At 36.7% G+C, this 20,442-nt stretch overlaps 1 protein-coding gene across 7 annotated transcripts in view; it reads left to right on the forward strand.

Annotated features, from left to right (window-relative positions):
* Positions 1–20,442, forward strand: part of GULP1 (GULP PTB domain containing engulfment adaptor 1) — a 123,221-nt gene that overhangs the window by 29,703 nt on the left and 73,076 nt on the right. For 6 of the 7 annotated variants that reach the window (XM_031554133.1, XM_031554134.1, XM_031554131.1 and 3 more), the window contains exon 2: positions 13,042–13,132. In XM_031554133.1, coding sequence (XP_031409993.1) covers positions 13,105–13,132 — 28 coding nt within the window. In that variant the 5' untranslated portion in view covers positions 13,042–13,104. Of the gene's footprint in view, positions 1–9,789; positions 9,957–13,041; positions 13,133–20,442 lie in introns of those variants that run through there. The other variant, XM_031554132.1, reaches the window with a different exon arrangement.

The following is a 20,442-nucleotide window of genomic DNA, read 5'->3' on the forward strand; positions in this document are numbered from 1 at the left end:
GAAAAAAAAATCAGGCTTGAGTAGCTATATAGATCATCTTTCAGTGATGTAACGCAGCAGAAAATCTAAGGTCGCTGTTTTTAGCAAGGGTTTTGTTTTTTTAAACATCATGAAAGTTTCTCTATGAATTTTATAGCACCTAAAGCTAATATAAAAAAACAAACAGCACTGAATATATCAGAAACACGGAGACTAATGTACCACTTGGAAATTCAGTTTTGTTCTTGCACTGATATCAGGTAGCAGCAAGCAGGGCTTTTCTTAGTTTCTCTTCTACGTGCTGCCTTCACCTCCTTCGTTTTCAAGTATGTTTCATTTTCTCGAGTGAATTGAAGACTTGCAGACTTATTCAGAGATTCCATTTACTGTTCTAATGGTTACTCTGCCATACTGGGACATAAATATTAAAGACTTGAGTATGTATGGTTAGCTGCCCATCTGCTTTTGGTGGGCTGAGCTGTGGCAGTCAGTATTATGATCAACTATGGAGAGTCCTCTGCTACCTGTGAATAAATGACACAGCTCAGTGCTTTGCAATTTCTTATTGGGAAGGTGCTGTATATTTGCGGAACAGTTATTCACGAAGTATTTCAACAGATCCTTGGATGTTAATATAAAACCGCCAGTCTTACAACTATTAGTTTTGTTCTTCCCCACCAGTGAGTGGTTCAAAATAAAAACTGGAATTTATTGGAATGTGCTTCTGCCCTCTGCCCTCTGTCGCTGTAATGCAGGTGCCCTGCATGGTTGTGTGCTCCATGTCTCTGTTCATAGGATATCTTCTGGATGCACAGCGTGTGCTTCTAGCACTTTAATTCCTCCATCTCATTCTTCACACTTCACGTATCCACTGAAGTATTTTGTCCTCAGTGTGTTCTAACCATTACTGCTAAATGATGGGAGAAATGTGTTCTCTGGAGCATCGGTCTTCCTGTCCTTACTTGGCTTTTTAGAAAATGCAGCTCTGACCTATAAAGTTGGCAGATCCTTACTCCGTGATTAAATGATGTGTCAAATACAGTGATAGTATGGGAGCTGTATGGATATTTAGGATAACCAGGTAGCCAAGATGGATGCATTCCTGGTACTCGCAATAGCCATAGAGCTTAGACAAACGATTGAGGTGAGTTTCTGCAGTTCAGTGCGTCTGTGTTCATCAGATAAACACTGTTAATTGCACACGTATTCGTTATCATGAAAAATACAAGGTAAAACACAGCATTCTGGTCTTGAGTGAAGACAGTACTTTGTTAGCCTTTCAATTTGCTCACTTGAGGCAAATTTAAAAATGAATTCAGGTTGCTTTATTTCCTTTGTCTGAGGAGTTATAACTCAAATTCTGAAATGATAATTCTGACTTTGTACTTGGAAATATCACAATTACATTGTTACACAGCTTGAACTGCTAAAGTATGCAGCAAAGAGTTTAGTGGTGAATATGAGAGCACATGTGAGGTCTTAGCAAATGAAAGCGAAAAAGCATTTTGTACTTAATGTTTGGTGCTACTTGGTATGTCTCTTTTCAACACCATAAATGCAGTTGAGCTTTTTCTGAAGATAAATTTGCATGGTACTGTTATAGCTAAAAGTCTTCTGAGATTTTAAAACCTAATTTCCTGCTCTTAATCAATTAAGATCAGGAAAATGTCAATGTCCGCTTGCAGCTTTCTGTCTATCAGCGAATGAAGTTCTGTACCACCTGGTTACTGACTTATGAGATCTGCCAAGTGTACCAATTTGCTGCTGTTACAATATAGGTAAAGTCAAAAGAGATATCAAGGAGCAGTTGGTTCTTTGTGTAAGTAAAAAGAAAATATAGAATTGTATAGAAATTATAATAGAAAATCAAAATTTTGACTTCAGGAAGAAAAGTGCAGATTTTGTAATGCACAAAGTTATCAATTCAAATAGTTTTGATCACTGTGTTGTAATGGAGAAGTCATGAAACGGGTAAAAGAGTAGCTGTAAATGTCATGAGTGAGGTTGTTCATCACCCTGTGCAAAGATTTGGTATCATGCATGTGAGCCTATTCTGCACTGAGGAATAGGGACACAGTGTTGTTGCTTTAACGTTGTTGCTTTACCATATATTTCACAAAAAAAAAAACCACCAAAACAAACAAAAAAACCCAATCCCGTATTAAATTCGAGGTTGATACGTGGCTTAGATTTTAGGGCAAAAGTTATTTCTTATGCAAAGCTAACAGGGAAGGAGCACAGGTAACTTATTTTGGTGCATTTGTTCACTTTTGCTTTAACAAGAAAAAAGGTAAACCCTGAGAAGCAACTACCATACTTTTGATAGGAAACTGAATAGCGCTGGATACCTGTATTGGTACCAGGCAGTTAGACCAATCCTGCGAGGTCCTAAGACTGTAATGCTTTAGATAATATAGTGGCAAAGTATTTTAAGTCAAGATATTCTCTTATTGTCATAAAATAGCAGCAAAAAATGACTAATACTAAGTTTTGCTTTATTGAATGCAGATAGCAATAAACAGCTTGAGGAAATAATATGGTAAATGTAAATACTTTAGATAAATAGAGGATTATTTCCTCATAAGAGAGATTTAATCAGGTAGCTGAGCAGAGTTCCAGATACGGTGGTGGCTAATGAACTTGTACAGTAACATGAACTAAAGCAGCATGGTGTTAACTTGGCGTAAATACACATAGAGAAGAAATTCCCATCTGAGTAAGATGAATAACTAGTAGACAGTATTTTTATGTATATAAATTATTAAATAGGAATGAGGGAGTTAGAAGACATTGGTTCACTGCATCTCTCTTAATTGTTTAGATGACTCTGGGAGGCTATATATTGTTTCTGTCTTAATTGAACTATCTACAAGATGGAATAATGATAATTCCATAGGAAGACTTATGTGGTTAATGCCAGTGGAAACCTCTACATCATTTGTTTAAAAATGCCATAAATAGGGCGAAGCAGCTTCGCTGTTATTAACAAGAAACTGTGTTCCTTTATTATATTAACTTTCTCATTACTTTATCTTAAAATAATAATTTGGCTTTTTAGTTTGCACTTGTTTATATTTTCCCAGGGATCAGAAGGCATTGAGGTGTCTTGTGTAACACTCCAGATAATGTGAAGGAAATGTAGTAGTTAGTTCATTTGTTTAATTTTTAAGTTGCTTTCTAATTGCATTTTTTCTGCTGGTACTAAGTAAGTATTTGATTCTGTGTATGTATTGCAAATGAAAAGACCACAAAACACATCTCGTTTCCCAGTGGCTTGATGCCAGACGTTTGTCAAGTGACTACTTGCAAAATTGTGCAGACTTCAGTAGGATGCTAAAGGCTTCAGTGCTAATGTTTCTCTGCTTGAGAAGAAATCTTAGTCTGGAAGTGATAATATCTTTCTAAATTCTATCTTCTCTAGAAGGAGATATTGATTTCGCTTCTGTAGTCACAATGCTTTGCTGAGTAGGCGCAGTCTTGCTGTTCCTGGTTATAGCAGTTTTAAAACATGGGGCTTCTTGCTAGTCCTTGGGCTTTAAGAATCTGGAGTGCAGCTAGCATGCGTGTTATAAATGAAATGAGAAACAAGGAGCACAGAGGTTTTGCAGATTTTTTGCAGATACTTCTGTCTATAAATATACCACCATACTTAATGCTGCCCATTACACCCATCTGACAATATTTCCTCTTCGGTTCCTTTCCATTTCCAAGGCGCATCTGTAATTGTTGTTTTTCTCTCTCTGTAATAATGCTTTGGGCTTTTAATTTTCAAGGTAATTGTTAATCGTTCATTTCATTTTTCATCTCTGTTCCTCAACAGCACTAATGTTTTTTTCTTCACACTATGAAATTTGTGTTTTCGTTACTTGCATCAATGGTGTTGAAGAATGTTTATTTTCTTTGACGAGTAGGGTTTTCTAAGAAAGGACATAGTCGTGTTTGTCCTACAATAGCTACTGTAAGTTTTTCATCTTTAATGGCAAAGACGTTGATAAGAATTCACTAAGTCTTTTCTGTCTGCATGCCATCAGTGAGCCACTTCATGCTTACAACTATGTAGGTGCTTGTATTTATATATTCAGTTCCCAAAGGATGAGCTTTGCTTCAGTCTTCCTATGTAAGTTTTCCGTTAAATCAGAATACACTGTGGAAGAGTTTAGCTGAAGATGTGCTGTGTCTCTGAGCTGATTTTTTTTTAAGCACTGTCCTGTAATGACTATTCCCTACTCTAGAAATTCTTATAAGTTGCTCCAGTTTTCAGTCATCATTGTGCTCAGTTTGCTTGTTCACGATGTCACAGCTTGTTCTTTCAGTACTCCTTGTTGTTGCTATTGAAATGGACTTCTGTAAAATACATTAATATAGATACCCTCAATTCTTTCTCTTGTGAGGTTGATTCTTGAATAGTATAGTGAAATTAAATTGTTTCAGAAATGCAGTATACGAGTTATCATGAAGTTGTTCAGATATGCATCTGAAACATTAAATTATTTTTCATTAGCAAATACCAGTATTTTATATGGTATTGTCCTGGGAGTGACTGTAAGTAGTCTGAACAGCTATGAATAATTCATTTTATTGGAAATGAATATGTATGTTGTTGCAGGGACGAGAGAATAGCATGCATATTGATGAAACAATTGGCTATAGAGTGCAATTTTATGTTGGTGGTCCTGTTTTTATTATTTCCCTAGCTGATGCCTAGTTTTAGTTCGCTTTAGCAGTGCTTTCTATAGTGCTTCAATGCTGTAGGGACGCATGTTGTCCTCTGGGGGTTATGCTGTAGTTTATTGTCTCTTGTTTATAAATAAAGATGTGATGTCTATGGTATGATTTTCTTGTTGCTTGCTGCAAGGATCTTATCGAGGATATCAGGTATGCTCACGTTTTGTTCTTTATGTGGGCACTCTTCACCTTCACAAATGCATACGAAAATTGAGCTTGAATCCATGTGCTGAATTCTAGAAAATGTGGCTGCAAAGCTTAAGTAGGGCAAAAAAGATGGTGAAGGTCCTAGAGAGCAAAGTATATGAGGAGCAGCTGAGGTCCCTTTATTGGTTGTAGCAGAGGAGGCTGAGAGGGAGCCACATGGCTTTCTACAGCTCTTCACATGGAGCACTGAGCTCTGCTTTCTGGTGACAGTGATAGGACCATGAGAGAATGGTTTGGAGCTGTGTCAGGAGAACTGAGGTGTTGTGTTAGGAAAGGTTCTTCACCAAAGGGTGGTCAGGCACTGCAACAGGCTCTTCAGGGCAGTGCTCACAGCCCCATGCTGCCAGAGTTCAAGAAGCAGTTGGACAAAGCTCGTAAGACAGAGGGTTTCAATTTTGGGTGGTCCTATGTGGAGCCAGGAGTTGAACTAGATGATTCTTGTGAGTCTCCTTCCAACTAGGGATCATCTGTGATTGTGTGATTGTATACATTTCTTAAAGAGATGGCATGCTGTGCCTATCTCGTGGTTTTGCCTCAGCGTTTGCTCTTCCAGTCACTGTACCCAAAGCCTGAGACGAGTTGATAGCTCATATCTGAATGGCAAGGAGGGCAAAACAAATATTTGGGGGTGAGCATTTGAGCCATTCAATAGAAAATGTTCTGGTAAGGTTCTGTTTCTAGTCCAGTACATGCACTGCTCTGCTGAGGTATTCCTTAATTTTTATGAAACCTAGAATTTTCTTTGTGTGAAAACATGTCAGATATTGGTACTTCCCCCCACTTCTCCCCAGCTTGCCTTTTGCATTCCACAGTTGAGTTATGGGATCAGTCACTGTATCTGCTGTTAGTGGTTTCAAATTTTCTCAGTGTACTTGAGAGAATTACCTGTACTTGTTTCTTCCCCGTGATTGTGAGGATTCAGCGCAGAATGGTGCCCTTCCTGTAGAAGGTATACATTTATGGCTATAGCAACCTTCGTATCATTAGTTACACAAAATGGTGTACAGGTTATGGCTCGAGTCTCATATGCTTTGTGATGGACATATCTACATATTGAAGATGTCCAGTTGAAAGTTTTTTAATGCAAATCTAAAGCTGTATCAGAACTGTGAATTAGATTTTCGGTATGTCTCGATAAGATGGGAGGTAATTGGAGTAGGAGTGAACATTGTGTCATCTTGGTCCCAAGAAGTCAGTGCCATTCTCTGCGTTAAGTGCAGTGTGTGTTTGAGTATAAATTTGCAAATCTGTCAAGATTTTTAAAACATAGACATTTTTCTTCGTCCCAAGCGTGTTTAAACATACAGAAGGTTTCTAGTCAAGAAAGCAAAAGATATTTAAGCCTTGCTAGCTTGGGAAGTCTATTATGTGGGTGTATATATTGCTGTGGTTCTTATCACTTCTGTTAAATTATTCTGGGATGGATCACTTGAAAAAAGATCTCAAAATAAAACTCATAGTAACTGTAACAATTGAGCAAAACCTCAATGTTTCTCTTTAATGTACGTTACACTAAACTACTTAAACACATACCATCTTTATAAGAGATAATGAGATTAATTTACTAATAAATATCATTTTGGTTTCCATGCTTCTATATGAATTTAATATCTCTGCATATCACATTTTCATATCATATTCTTGTCAAAATGTTGAGACTCCTCAGACTATACTCAGAAAGGATTAAAAAAAATAAAAAAAATACGTAAGCAAAACAAATCTAATATGATTAAGCTTAAAAAAAACAATATAATCTACTTTGTGAGGTACTCACTAAGAGGTTCATTTGTTTGGAGTGACGGAATGGACGTTGCCAAATGTTTCTCACTTTTGAAAACTGTCACAATCACTTAAACCTCTATTTGTCTGTATGAACACAACTTAATGTTGTCCTTGAGGCTAAACAATTAAATCAATGATTGTGAATGTATTAACATTAATGAGAAATATAGTGACTTGAGTAGCAGGGGATCGGTGTTCAATATCACCAGTCTTACATGTATGTGAAGGTAATGCCATAGCTGTTTTAAAACACAATTCTGCATTTTATAAGTTCAAAAGTATATGAATATATTAATAAATTGGTAATGAGAAAATGAATCATTAGTAGCTTGCAAGGCAGTGGTTTTTGTTTCTCAACCTGACTCATGGCACTTATTGCAAATGCACACCTTAGGAACTGCACTGTAAAATATAAGAAAGTATTCTACAAAGCTGTCTGTATGCCTAAAATTCCTGTATTTTTTCTTTTCCTTGGAGGGAGAGGTGAAATGTGTCTCCAGATGAATGAAGGTATAAAAAGTTTGACTTGAGGCCCTATAGGTATATTTAGGTTTAAATAATGTAGTGCCCCCACCCCCACTTTTTTTTTTTTGACATAGTTAAAACTGCTTTCAGGATATACTTATCATTTCCTTAAGAGAATTATCCATTATTATAATATTGACTTTGTATGCTTTAACAAACAAAACAAAAAAAACACATCTGTGAATTTCAAGTGTTACAAAACCATTTTATAGCATCCTTGTGCAGAGTTACTGGGGAATGGAAAGTTATTTGTTGTTTCACTTAGCTAATGAATTGTGGCAAGTCTCTTGAGCTTCCAGTGAAAGGATTGAAAAGAGAGAACGTCTGGTGTACATTGTGAAGCCTGTATAGCTGCAAGAATCACACAGGTGCTTGACGAGTTGCAGGCATATTTATCCTCACCATTCTTTTGCTGTCTGTTCCTTGATATTTGCCTAGAAATTTTCTGATTACCTCTGTCGAAACAGACATCTGTGTTTTTCACATCCTTTTCATCATCTGGTGAACTTCAGTAACGTGCTTTTAAACTTCATTTGCACGTTTCAGGAAGTGTGTTGAGTGGTCCTGTGGGATCTGTAGAGCATGTGTTCACAATAGTATGTCTTGTTCTTTTCAAGCTGGGCAGGATAGTAAAATGGGTTAAACTGCATTTGCCTCTGGAAAGATTTACTGAAGTTTTGAGCTTTTGCAAGCAAAACTAAATTACGCTATTAGAAGTGCTGTGTTATTCATTTGGAGAACATATGTAGAAAACTAAAGAAAGAAAAAGCTATTGTTTGGAAACTTGAAGATTGCTTTTTTTTCCTGCAAAGGAAATACAGTGAAGTGATTGTGCTACATCTGTCAGCAGCAAAACAAATGTAGGCCATGTATGCAGCAATCAGTTCTTGCAAGGATAATGCTAATGTAGGAGTAACCATTTTTAGTGTCAGGACAGGTTTTTTTAAAACTGTTTTGTCCAATCAATAATGACTTGTTAAAGTTTTGGAGCCTTACTCATGCTCAAGTCAAAACCAAGCAAAGAATAATAATTAAAAAAAAAAAAATCACAGAGAACAACAGCTGGACAATCCACTATCCCTTCCACCAGAACTGTGTTAAGAGCTTTGGTATGTTCTGTTACTGGTGGAACCCACCAGTGAATGCACTCCATGGCTTCTAAAAAAGTTCAAGTCTGAAGTTTTCATGCCTGAAAGTGATGGGAAAGGCAACGATCTTGTTCAGATCAGTATAAATGATCAAATGGCTGATGGGTAACACTGACTCCCCGGGGTGCAAGCAGGCGAGATGTTTGCCATCTGTCTGTCTTTCGGATGCAGATGGCAATGACCGAGTTCCTTCTGAGTGAACATGTGGAAAGCTGTTTTGGCTCTAAACATCTGACATCTGTGAGTTCTTGTACAGTAGAGAAAAAACTAGGTTAACATGACTGAAATGCATTACCATGTTACTCTGGACACTGGATCTCCTGGATTTAAGGGAAAAGGAAGCTCTCCTTAAGGTCTGCCATGACTGTGTTATTATAGGGAACAAAATAAGAGTATCAATTTTTCATGCCAAATTGAAGAAGTTTGGGAAGAAGGGAACGTTGCTGGCTTTAAAACTACTTCCACTAATACAGTGTCAACTCTGATTTGATCCATAAGTAATGCAATTCCCTCATAAAGCACAATGTAACCTATTTTTTTTAGTTTTATTTTTTTCACTACTTTAAAACAGTACTTAGTTCTAAGGCTGCCTAAGAAGTTGTTTTTGTTACTAGGTATCTCCTTGTTATCTACTTGTCACTTGTTACTCACTTTCTTTTTGACAAAATTTTCCTATTTAAAGGGGTAGCATATTGTTAAGAAATGGAGGGATAAAAAGCCAAGATGGCAGGTCTGGATAGAACACTATTATTGCTTATAAATTCAAAGGATGGAAATAATTTAATAGCATTAAATGGAACTGCTTGCTGAGGAAGCATTTAAGAGTGGCTGTAAGGACTACACTGAATTTTGTTCTCTGACACATCTATATATTTTATCCTTAGACTCGAGTTTCAGAGGTGAAAGGGTTTGGGGCTAGTTACTCTTTAATTTGTTGTATAAAAGAAAAGGGAATATATCATGATATGGAGTTAACTTGGTTTTGTATATCACATCATGTAGTCTACTATTATTATTTTCTGCCATTGTCTTCACATATTAGAATAATATTTTAATGGTGTTGTGATCTTACCAAAACAGTTTTATAGTTATGTTCCAAAGCTTCTAATCTTTCCTTCAGCAGTAACTTTATAACCCTATGTTTCATTACAAGTCAATGAATCACACATTCCTGTGTGGTGCTGCTCTTTGGAAAACAGGATTTAAGGCACATTGTGTTTCATTTTCTGAGACATGTTACCCAATATGCTCAAAAGATTGGGATCTGATAAGGAAAACAGTCTAAAACTTCAATGTTCCCATCTTAATTTGGCTCACTGTGGGATATTTGTATTTGAAAGGGAGGAGGGCATGTTTGACTTTTTTTTTTAATTTTTTTTTTAAAGCAGATTGTCGGATGCAAGTTGAGGTGTCCTAGGGAGATTTTCAGGGAAGAATTATTTGTCCAATGAAAAAGAGGAATAGAATAAACTGGTTCAGCCCGGGTGATCATTACAGCCTGTGCCATTTGAGGGTGGAGGTTGCAGTGTGGGGAAATCCAAATAAATCCTGAGTCATGTCCAGCGACAAAGAGGAAGTAAGAAAAGCAAGGCAAGTAACATTGGTGGCTTGTTTCATCCCTTTACTAAGTGCTCCCTCATGGCTTGTCTGAGATGATCTAAATTTAGAAAACAGATTAAAACGGAACATTTCGGAAGGAGACGTCAGGCACACAGATGTCTGTGGGGTGGCCTCCGTGCCATTGCAGCAGCAGGACAGGTTGCAGTTGCTTCTATCTGGCTCTAGAAGGACGTTACTGCTTCACTTTCTTCTGCCTCCTTGGTTGCATAAGCACAGACAGCAACCACCATTAGCATTAATGATCAAATTCAATTACTGAGGTGACAGCTTGAGCTTCAATCCTCATTAGCCTTGTGCCCATCAGACCAAATACCTGCAAACACCTCAGTCACCCACAACCCTGGCCGTTTTGTTTTTGCTCCTCACTGTGAAAAGTAAGGCCTTAATGCCAGTGAACGCAAAGGGGAAGGGGGATGAAGGTACTTGCTTTCTGCTGTTACGGTTGCAGTTTGCTATGGCAGCTTACATTCTCAGCTTCCCATTCCACATGAAAGGCATTCAACCTGACAAAGCCAATACTCATAATTTGGCTGTCATTTAAATTTGTATTATTGTCAGCTCAATTAAATTACTTTTTAAGCTGCCTTCTTTCTCTCTTTTCCTTCTATCTCTCTTTCTTTCTGCCCCCAAATAAATAACTGAAGCAACACAAAATAGCCCAGGTTAATACCGTTTTGTATTTTGTCTGCTAATCACTTAGTGAAATTGTACCTAAGTTTGTTTTTCCAAGTACAGTTTGGTGTCTGGCTGAAGCAAACTCCGAGTAGAAAGGCGGAGGAACATTCTTTACATAGGTGTGTCTTCCTTCATGATGAGTAATTAAATATTTTTGTCCACGTGACTATTCCCCAGTGCTTCTGATTGCTACAGCTGCTTTACCCTATATTAAACAAATGAGCTCACAGGAAGGACTCACCTGTTGCAGAGGGACCCCTGCACCGTCATGGGATTTTGACTTTTGTTTCATTATAAGCTTTTAGCAGAGTGCTTTGCAAATCTATTTCATTCAGCAGCTTTCTGTATTGAGCATTCTGAGAAACAGCATTATATTTTATCAGAAAATATCTTAAATATTCATGATCAAAGAACAGCTTGTGTTAACTCAACAATATTGTCTGTTGGTGTCCCCTAATCGAAACTTTCCAATGTCGCTTACAACAGCCTAATGACACCTCCTTGCCCCATAGGCAACCGAGGACTTTTTATTTAGATGGGGATGACCAAAATTTTATGGGGCATGTAACCATCTGTTTCTTCCGTCTTTGAGAGGTTGGAGGAGTTGTTCATGTTACAGCTGGAGGGAATTTGAAAAACAGCGACTTGTAGCTAATCGTGTTTCCTTCAGTCATTAGCAGCATAGCCAGGGGAAATCAACTATTCCCAGTGGAGTAGGAGTCATGGACAAAGCGAGCTTGTTCTCCTGATGTTTTGTTGAAATTGAAATGGGGAGTGTTTTTGACAAAAACAAGATTGTCCGTTATCACAGAATCACAGGATTATGGATTTTATTGATGTGGATTGTTCTAATACTAATGTATATCTTCTTGTAAAGCGAATCCATTACATCTCCCACATATTTTCATTGTGAAGCAAGAAATAAGAACTTTATTGCATTTTAGCACATTGACTGGTATAGACACGCAGACTTGTAGTAGTTAAACGGATGTTTATATCAGATATAAAGATTAATAGTTTTCATAGTTACCCTGTGTTTTAAACAAAATGCTTTAATGGTGTTCTCTTGAAACACAGCCAGCATCTGACCATGTGCAGATGTAGATGTCTGCTCAGAGGATAGAAATGGGGGGGAGGGAAGTAAGGGTTGGTGGGAAAACTAAGTTACGATGATCCCCTAATCATGGAAGAGAACTCAAGCGGTTCCTCTATTGCTATTCAAGAAAACTGACAGGACTATGAGACAAATCATAATTCTGGCTTTAAACCCAAAACTGTTCTTGTCCTTGAGCCTGGGGTATCTCTTGAACAGGGCAAGTGCTGCGAAGTCTTTGAGCTGCGTTGAGTAGCTTAACTTTCCAATGGTATTGATGGCCCTGGATATACTGCCATTTTACCTAATTTCAGAGATAATTGATATCAATGCTTTATTTCATTTTTTTTCTCTTTTGACTTGGTTGCTGTGAGAGAAGGACAGAGGTGCACCTTTAGACTTGGTGATCTGAACAGAATGAATGATAATGTCTTTAAGCAAAGTTGAAAAACAAATGAATGTTACAGAATTGGATTGTTTGAAGAATGCTTTTTTAAGGTGGTTTTTTATTTAATACGGAAAACTATTTTTAAAGAAAAAAGATTCTGGTAATAGGTGGTGAATCTAAAATTAGGCTAAGAATCCAAGGATTTATATGAAGGAAATACAAAATTTACTTCAAATTCAGTTAAGTTATAAACACATGTAATTGTGTGACTGATATTTGCACTTTACCAGACTTGATCTGTTCAACATCCATGTAGGGACACAATCTGAGTTAAGAGAAGCAAGGAGATAGGTGCACTGATAGAAGGCAATTTTTTTTGCCTTGAATCCCTGAGTGAAGAAGAGATTGTTCTTCATTCTGATTTGTGGGGTTGTGTTTTTGGTGTTTTTTTTTTTTCAATGTCAAGACCACACGAAGATGAAAGCATAGCTTGAAATAATCTGAAAGCTGAAATGACACAAAACAAGGCAAAGCAAGTATGGACTGAAGGCTTTTATGGAATCTTGTATTTGATATTCATTTTAAAGCTTTCTTTCCAACCTATTTGTACGTAGTAGTTGTCTTAGGTTATATATAAGACCCCCTGCTCTGTTTCTTAGATTTTAGTGTGAGCTTCATACTGAGCTTTGAAGTGTCGTTCTGTATGGAATGCCACAGGGCATTAAAAAATAAATCTCAGTACAGTAACTTCTTTTTCCGCAAAGCATGCCTCCCTTTTTTACTTTCTGGATCATTCAGTGTAAATAAAATCATTTGTGTTGTATTTCATACGAAGATAATGCACTAACTTCAAATACAGTAATGGACTCTTCTGTGTTCTTGTGTGTATTGTTCTGCAGGTTCAAGTGTAGGAGGAAAACCTACCAAACCCAGAAACACAGTTGAGTAGATACACTTTCAACATGAACCGTGCTTTTAGTAGGAAGAAAGGTAAGCCATTTCATTTTTGTTCCATAGAGAGGGAGGCATAAATACCCTGCATAAATTCTTAAAAATATTAAGATTTATACAAAAAAGTACTTAGGAATAATTATGTCTGATCAATGAAGTAGAGATGAGCAACCTTCTGTGATGTACAGAGTAAAGTGTTCTTGATAGTTAGAAAAAAACTTTTTGGATTCTAAGGCTTAGGTTGAATTTAATACTACTTTATTTACTGAGATGTGCATGCCTTTATATATACAAATATACATGTATACTTCTGTGGCTTTTTTCCTGTGCTCACCAGAGGATGTGTTAGAGAGTTTTAGAACTTCGAAAGACTTGACAGTGACTTCTGCCTTTACATTATATGTTCCCTGGGTTCTTGGATAAGCTATTTTAAAAAGCCATCCTTTAATATTCTCAGAGTATCTCATGCTGCAGAACATCTCTTAGCTCTAAGAAGCTATTTTGAATTTGCAGCAATCTGAAATGTACCCTTTCCAAAAGTATAACAAACCACTGAATATTCAGAGTTGTGCTTCTGGCTTGCTTGTTCTCTTTTCATGGTCTATTTAGGTTTAAGCATACTTTTAGATGAAGCAAAACAAGTGCAGTTTTTATCTTTTTTTCTGTCAACATTTTTGCTTTTTTTTTTTCATTTGTTTAAAATGTAGGAAATCAGTCACGCTACTTTCTTTTTGTTTTCATGTTTTCTTCTAAAGATTCTTAAGTGTGACACACTAAGCCTGAGCCTCTGCTTCAGTAATCAAGTGAACTCTACTGAATTCAGTGCAAAAAATTTTATGTAGCAAGAATTCCTGCTTTTGTATCATTATCAAAGCTGGAAAGAAAAAGAATCTGTCATGCATTAAAGCAGCATGAAGAGATAACATCTCTGCATCCTTTCCTGTCTAGTACATGATTTGCTACAATGAGACTAACTGAGATAAGCAAATCAGAGCACCAGAAGATGTAGTTTGATCACAGAGGAGATAAACATCATCCACAAAGGCTACAGAAACCAATTAAAGATCATTTGATACCTCAGAAGAAAGACAAATGCAACTGAAATCCATATCCGATGCTCGTACGCACTGATGTATTTTTGTAACAACCCTATCAAGAGATCTGTACCTACTAGTTGCTTGATAATGCTGTCTAACTTATTCCAAAGAATTTGAGAGACTGTTCCAATCTCTGTGAACTGTAGATTTACCAGGGGTGGGAAAGAAGCTTAGGGTTTTGATAGTTTGTTGTTGTTGTTGTTGTTGCAAATGCTTTTTTCTTTTTTTCTAATGACTTCTGATAATTACAACTCAGCATACCACATTTCAGAAACAAACCACTTTTGTTTTATGAGCTATTTGTGGGCTGACTTGCATGCAGAGCTCTGAAATATTCTTTCACTAATTCTACTTGCTCTTGTTGGCAAGGGCACATTTAATCAATTCTGAGGTTGTACCCTCTAGTATCTGAGATCGTTAGTTGAGACTGGATTAATTCCTTTCTGTGCTCACCTACTTGTGGTAGGAAAATTCTTAATAACTTCACCTGAACTATTGGAATTTCAAGGGCATTTTCTTTGTTGGTCAATCAGGTTGTTGTTTTTTTTTTCTTTTTCGTAAGTAGTTCTCTTTACCCCCAACAAGAACAAGACATTTATCATGAAAGGCAGGCACAGTGAAATCAAGTGAAATTATTGTGGCTTCATAATGATGATTCAGAATTTGAGGGATCAGAAGATTTAAACACTGGCATCCCTTAGTTCGCTGACAGTGATGCAACACATTTATTCTCATATTCTAATAAAAAGACAAATTCCAGATGAACAATTGTCAAGAAAAAGATATATGTACGCATATATATTGCCATTTGATGTTCAGAAAAGCTCGGCTACATCAAAGTTTAATAAGATGTAATCTGAAAAACAAATCTGTTCAAGAGTGGGCTCAAAGAGGTTTGTCTGTTGAACTAGAATGTATTTCCTGATTTCACTCCCAGATCTCAGCGTTCAAGTGATTTCTGTACCTGGGTTTGGTGAAGTTGAAGTGAGTTTCTTTTGTTCACAAAAACATGGATATTTTGAGGAGCTACATATGAATGCAGTGACTTTACCTGGCAGTTCTCTTTAAATCTAAATTAGCCTCCAGCTGTCTGTGCTGGTAGGATTTGTGCTAATTAGAAGTTTGCAGCAGTTTATTACTGTGGAGCACTTTGAAACAGCTGTTTCAAACGTATAGAATTTCTAGCAGAATTTGAATAGGTGTGATACATTTACAATAACTAAAGATAATCTGAAATGTGTGGAGCTGGTATTGTCCTTAAATCATCTTCATCACAGTAAGTGTATACTGGTCTTTCAGTACGATGCATGTTCAGAACATAGTAGCTCCTAATATCCTTGAACAAATTACGCTGGTGACTGGGCTGGCTCAGACCTCCCTATACTTGCTCAAAAGCTTGGTTCTTGATTCACTGCCATTCAAATGGCACGAGTTTCCTTATTAACAGCAGAGGTCAATAGATAAAGCAAAAAGAAAAGCACTGAAAAACAACCGTATTGAAGGCTGGCTAGCAGAGTGTGCGTTCACAGAAGAGCTGTAAGGAACAAGTTACAAGTAGGAAAAGGATGTGAGCTCTTGGTTAATTAACTGATACCTTTCTAAAGAAAAAAAAAAAAATTTCCCACAGACACAGGGTGTGACATGACTGTGTATTGAGCGTTACAGAGCAATGGATTTGTTGTCAGTCATAGTAGTGCTCTTCAGAGATCAAGGCAAGGCTTGGTCAAGTGGTTGGCAACCCTGCCATACAGCAAGTGGATTGATACTAAATGGTCTTGAGGTCCTTTTCAGCCCAGGCCATTGTATGCTTCTATGACCAGACTCTTATCTTTGTTACTTCCACTGCTGCAGTGGAATTTTGCAGTATGTAAGATGTCTGGAGCAAGTACTTGGTGTAAGCTTATTTCTGCCTGGCTATTATACGGACATGAAATAGCCATTTCTAATGACTATAGGTGTGCTGAGGGCTCTGTTTCTAAAAATAGGCATTACAGTCATTGACCTGATGACACACAATAGAACTTTTAGCTTGAATATTTGGTGTTTATATTTCAGTTGAAATTTTTTGTAGTTTACTGATGGCTGTTTTAGTTGAAATCCTAACTGATGTAATAAAATTTAAAATTAAATATAAATTAAGCTTTCATCTTTCACCTAATAATGACAATGAAAAATATAAGAAGATGAGAAGCGTTAACAAATTCAGCTTGTTTCAGGGAGTTCTTACGCAGGTGACTATAAATAAATTGAAGTTACAATATCTGTTCTGGTCAGTTTGCTCATATAACAAGTAACATTTCATAATTTATGAAATAACATTGAGAGAAAAGTTGATTTCTGGTATCAAGCTGATACCACCACCTGCTGAACTCTCATGCTTCAGTATGGGAAAATAACTCTTCCATACCTGTACCAAGTAAAAGAGCTGACGTTCGTGCTGACCGTGCTGGAAGTTGGTTGGGCTACTAATTGCATATATCAGGGAGAAAACTTTCTATTTTAGAAATATGATAAGACTTAGCAACTGTACAAAAACATAAATTCTACATTCTGTTCCTTGGACTATACTCAAAATCTATAATTTTATAGATTATTTAAGATCTCTTTCCTTTTAGTATTCAAAGAAAAAAACAAACAAAAACATCAAATCAAGAACAATGTATTGTATGTTCATGTTGCATTGTTAATATAACCATGCTTGTGAAAATATGTATCGATCTGTCCACAGTATCAGGAGCTTTCTTTTGGATTTCATCTGGTTTTGGGTCCTTATCTCTGCAAATCTTTTATTTTTTTCCTTTAATGTCTAGTATGGTAGCGTAGTTGCTTTGAAATAATGCAACACTGGAAGTAGCAGACCGAAGTCAGTTTGTCTTTAAGTGTGCCTCTTCATGATTTCAGTCTTCCATGTAGGTAGGCAGTTCAGGAGTAATTCTTTGTAACCTCGTGTAATTTTTATAAGTGACCTTTGTGAAAGCTGTATTGTCTAACTTTGGGATTTTTTTTTCCATTATTAGTGTATCGTTATCTAAACTGAATATCGTTTTGGTCTTGATCTACATGGTAGCGTGTACATGTTATCTGTATACACAACTATAAACGTGAGTTATGTTGTGGGTTTTGTTGTTGTTGTTAAGAGGGTGTGTGCGTGTGCGCTTGAGTTTTGTTCTTCACATTTCTCTCCTTTCTGGTGAATGGAGGGGATGTTTACCAAATAGGTCCAGAGCACTTATCTGTTCTGTGGATATTCATTCAGAGTCATGAGTTCAAGAAGTGGCGTATCTATGAAACAAAAATGAGCTAGTGTTGTTTGGATTTGGCCACATTGGACATGAGAGGCGTAATCGAGTATGGAATAGCTGTAATTCAAACTTACTGGGATAAAAAGATTGCAACTCTGAGTGTTTCAAAATATTGCTAAGTTTGTAGCTCCATGTATCCACATCTGGCTAAATTTAGCCTTCAATTACAGTGTGTGAAATCCAAACAAGTTTACTTGGTTTGTGTAGGACAAAAAATCACAGCTGAATGTAGTTCATTCTTTCTTATGCCCCAGTGATCCTATTTCATCCTAAAGTACGTCTGTCTTGGTTTACACGTGGCACGAAGTTCAGTTCCAACGCCGCTGTTGGGTGCAGAAATCTGAGTTTGCTAATGGTGGGTTTCTTTGGCCTGTGAAACCTGGTGATTGCTGCCAGGTTATCGGCTCATGAGATGTAGATGGCATTCATAATGTTAAAGGGAATTGTTTATCAGGAATTATACGTTTCAGCAATATCCTTTCAATGTACTGTCTTTTTATGAGTCTTGTCTTCGGAAATGTAGACCGTTGCGTTTAATTGTCAGGATCCTCTTTTACAAGAGTGGACTGTCTCTACTGTGATCTTTATTTGTACTGTAGACTTAAGCTGCATTCCAGAGGGACATGTGTTTTGGCTTGTCTTTCTTAGTTGAATGAGTAGACAACAGGTGAAGTGCTAAGAAGTGTTAAGTATATCTCTAAAGTAAATATATTCCTTGAAAGAATTTAGTATTTCATCTATCAGTGATTTAAATGAATTATTTATTGCATTGCTGCAATTCAACGTTAACAGCAGTGATTAAAATTAGATATATATATCAGTGAATACTCGCATACTCCAAAGAAATGCATGTAGTTACTATCTTCTTCGTTTTGATCTACAGATATTCTTCTGATTACCAAGCAAACAAAAAAAAACCACCATCACCAGAAAACAGCTGCTGCTTGATTAAAAAAAATTTAATAAGAATTTCTACTAGAGTAAAGCTTAGAAGTTAAGGGTGCATTTTTGTTTATCAAATGTGTTGTTTGACTCTCATTTATTATATTAACACAAAAATCGTTCATCTTAATAGCTTAGAAATACCTACGCAAATATATTTTGTGCTTCCTAGATAATGCTTTGTGGGCTTTGAAATATGGTATTGTGCAAAAACAATATTTAGTAATGTTTTTTAGCTCACTAACTACATATGGTCTTGTTTGTTTATTTTTCAGTCATTTTATTGTATGTTACTGTTCTTGTTAAGCTACTGAGGTTCCCTTTAAAGTATGGTAACAATGAAAGTTGCAGATTTGCTATGTTAATTTGGTAAGGACCAAATCTTCCATTGACGTGACAAGGAAGTGTGTTTTTATTCTGGAGCATGCGTGTCCATGCATGCACTTCTGTGCAAAGATAGATCTGTTCACTTGCCCTGGGGAGCTGAAAACATGTTCCTCATCACAAAAATAATGCAAATAATATCACCTCTGAATTTTAAAAGAGGAGTGAATGGATCTAGCTGACCTGAATTGTTCTGGAATCAATTGGCTGTAGTATGTTTTTAGAGGTTATACAACTGCAAATGAAAAGTACATATTGGGAACTCTATAAGGGTTCATATTGAGTCTGCACAGATAAGCTTATTTTTTTTCCTCTGGAGACTTCATGCAGCTATTCTCTCTCTCTTTGGCCTGGCATAATATTTTGCTCTCTTTTGAAAATAGTGTGGCAACTCCTCCATCATGCCTATATCTTAAGAGTTTGTTAGCTATGAGTGAATTTATTTTCCTCAGCTGTTAACATGAGAATAGGAGGATGGGATTGTAATTTCCCACTGGCTCTTCTACCTGCATTATTTTCAGGAGATTATAGCAGAAATCTATTGCCTGCTTACAGAATATTCAAGGCATCTCAAAGAACAGGTCTATGAATGTTGACAGTAATACTTAGCAAAATAAGTTATTTTTCCTCTTGCAAATCCTAAAGAGCTCCTTTCAGTACATAAACACATTGCTTAATAGTACAGCACAAATTCTGTCCCTAAAACGGGAACAGCATTGGAAGAGACCTAAGCCTTCTGGTTTCCACCCTATTAAAATTTATGCAGCCTCATTTAGCAGTGTTCAATGTTACGTACAGCAGTTAGTCAAGGGTATGTTTTGAGATCTACAAGCAAATCAAGTCTTGATGGAGAATTGTTATTAGTGTGTAATGTAGAGTTGTTGCTGAAGTGTATTGTTTAGGTTGTAAGCTTGGGGAAGTTACTCTAAATACGCTTCATGAGTTGCACACACATCCTCTTATTTAGCAGGATGAATGTCTAATTAAAGATGAGGCATTTTTTTGTGTGTGCGTATAAATGCAGTTTTACAGCTTCAGTGTGACAGGTTTTGAAAATGTGTCATTGAGAGGTCAGCCAATACTTTTTATAACTTCTCAACTTAGAGCATTTTCTGCATTGTTTTCTTTCAGTAATTTTTTAAAATCAAGATTGATACGTTCCTGCATTTATCTATAGTCATACAGGAAAGTTTTACTGCTCTCTAAAAAGCAAAAGCTGGAGGCTTGATTTGAGTGTACTCCATAGTGAAAGCTTTTGAAAAATGTGATCGCTTACAATGGATTATAGTGTGCTAGTCTCTTTCACCTTCAACTCAAATCTTTCAGCAAAGACAAAGAGTTCTACTTCAAGTCTTTCATTGGCAACGTGAAGGTATAGGTTAAAGTTGTGTTTTGTTTGCTGCTGTGATTTAGGAACTTCTCAAAAGTCCTTAACATCAATGAATAAGGAGTGCAAAAGCAAAGACTTGCTAATCACTGATCGGTTGCACCTATATCTTAATTTAATCTGTCTTTCCTCTTGTCAAAACTGTCCTAGATGGTAAAATCCATGTCTTAAAATATGTAGCGTATAATGAGTAGGTCATGCAGTGAGTGTTACTCTTTGAGAAAGCGCAAGTAGTAG

The sequence above is a fragment of the Meleagris gallopavo genome, chromosome 7 (genome assembly GCF_000146605.3).
Source record: "Meleagris gallopavo isolate NT-WF06-2002-E0010 breed Aviagen turkey brand Nicholas breeding stock chromosome 7, Turkey_5.1, whole genome shotgun sequence".
NCBI classification, from domain to species: Eukaryota; Metazoa; Chordata; class Aves; order Galliformes; family Phasianidae; genus Meleagris; species Meleagris gallopavo.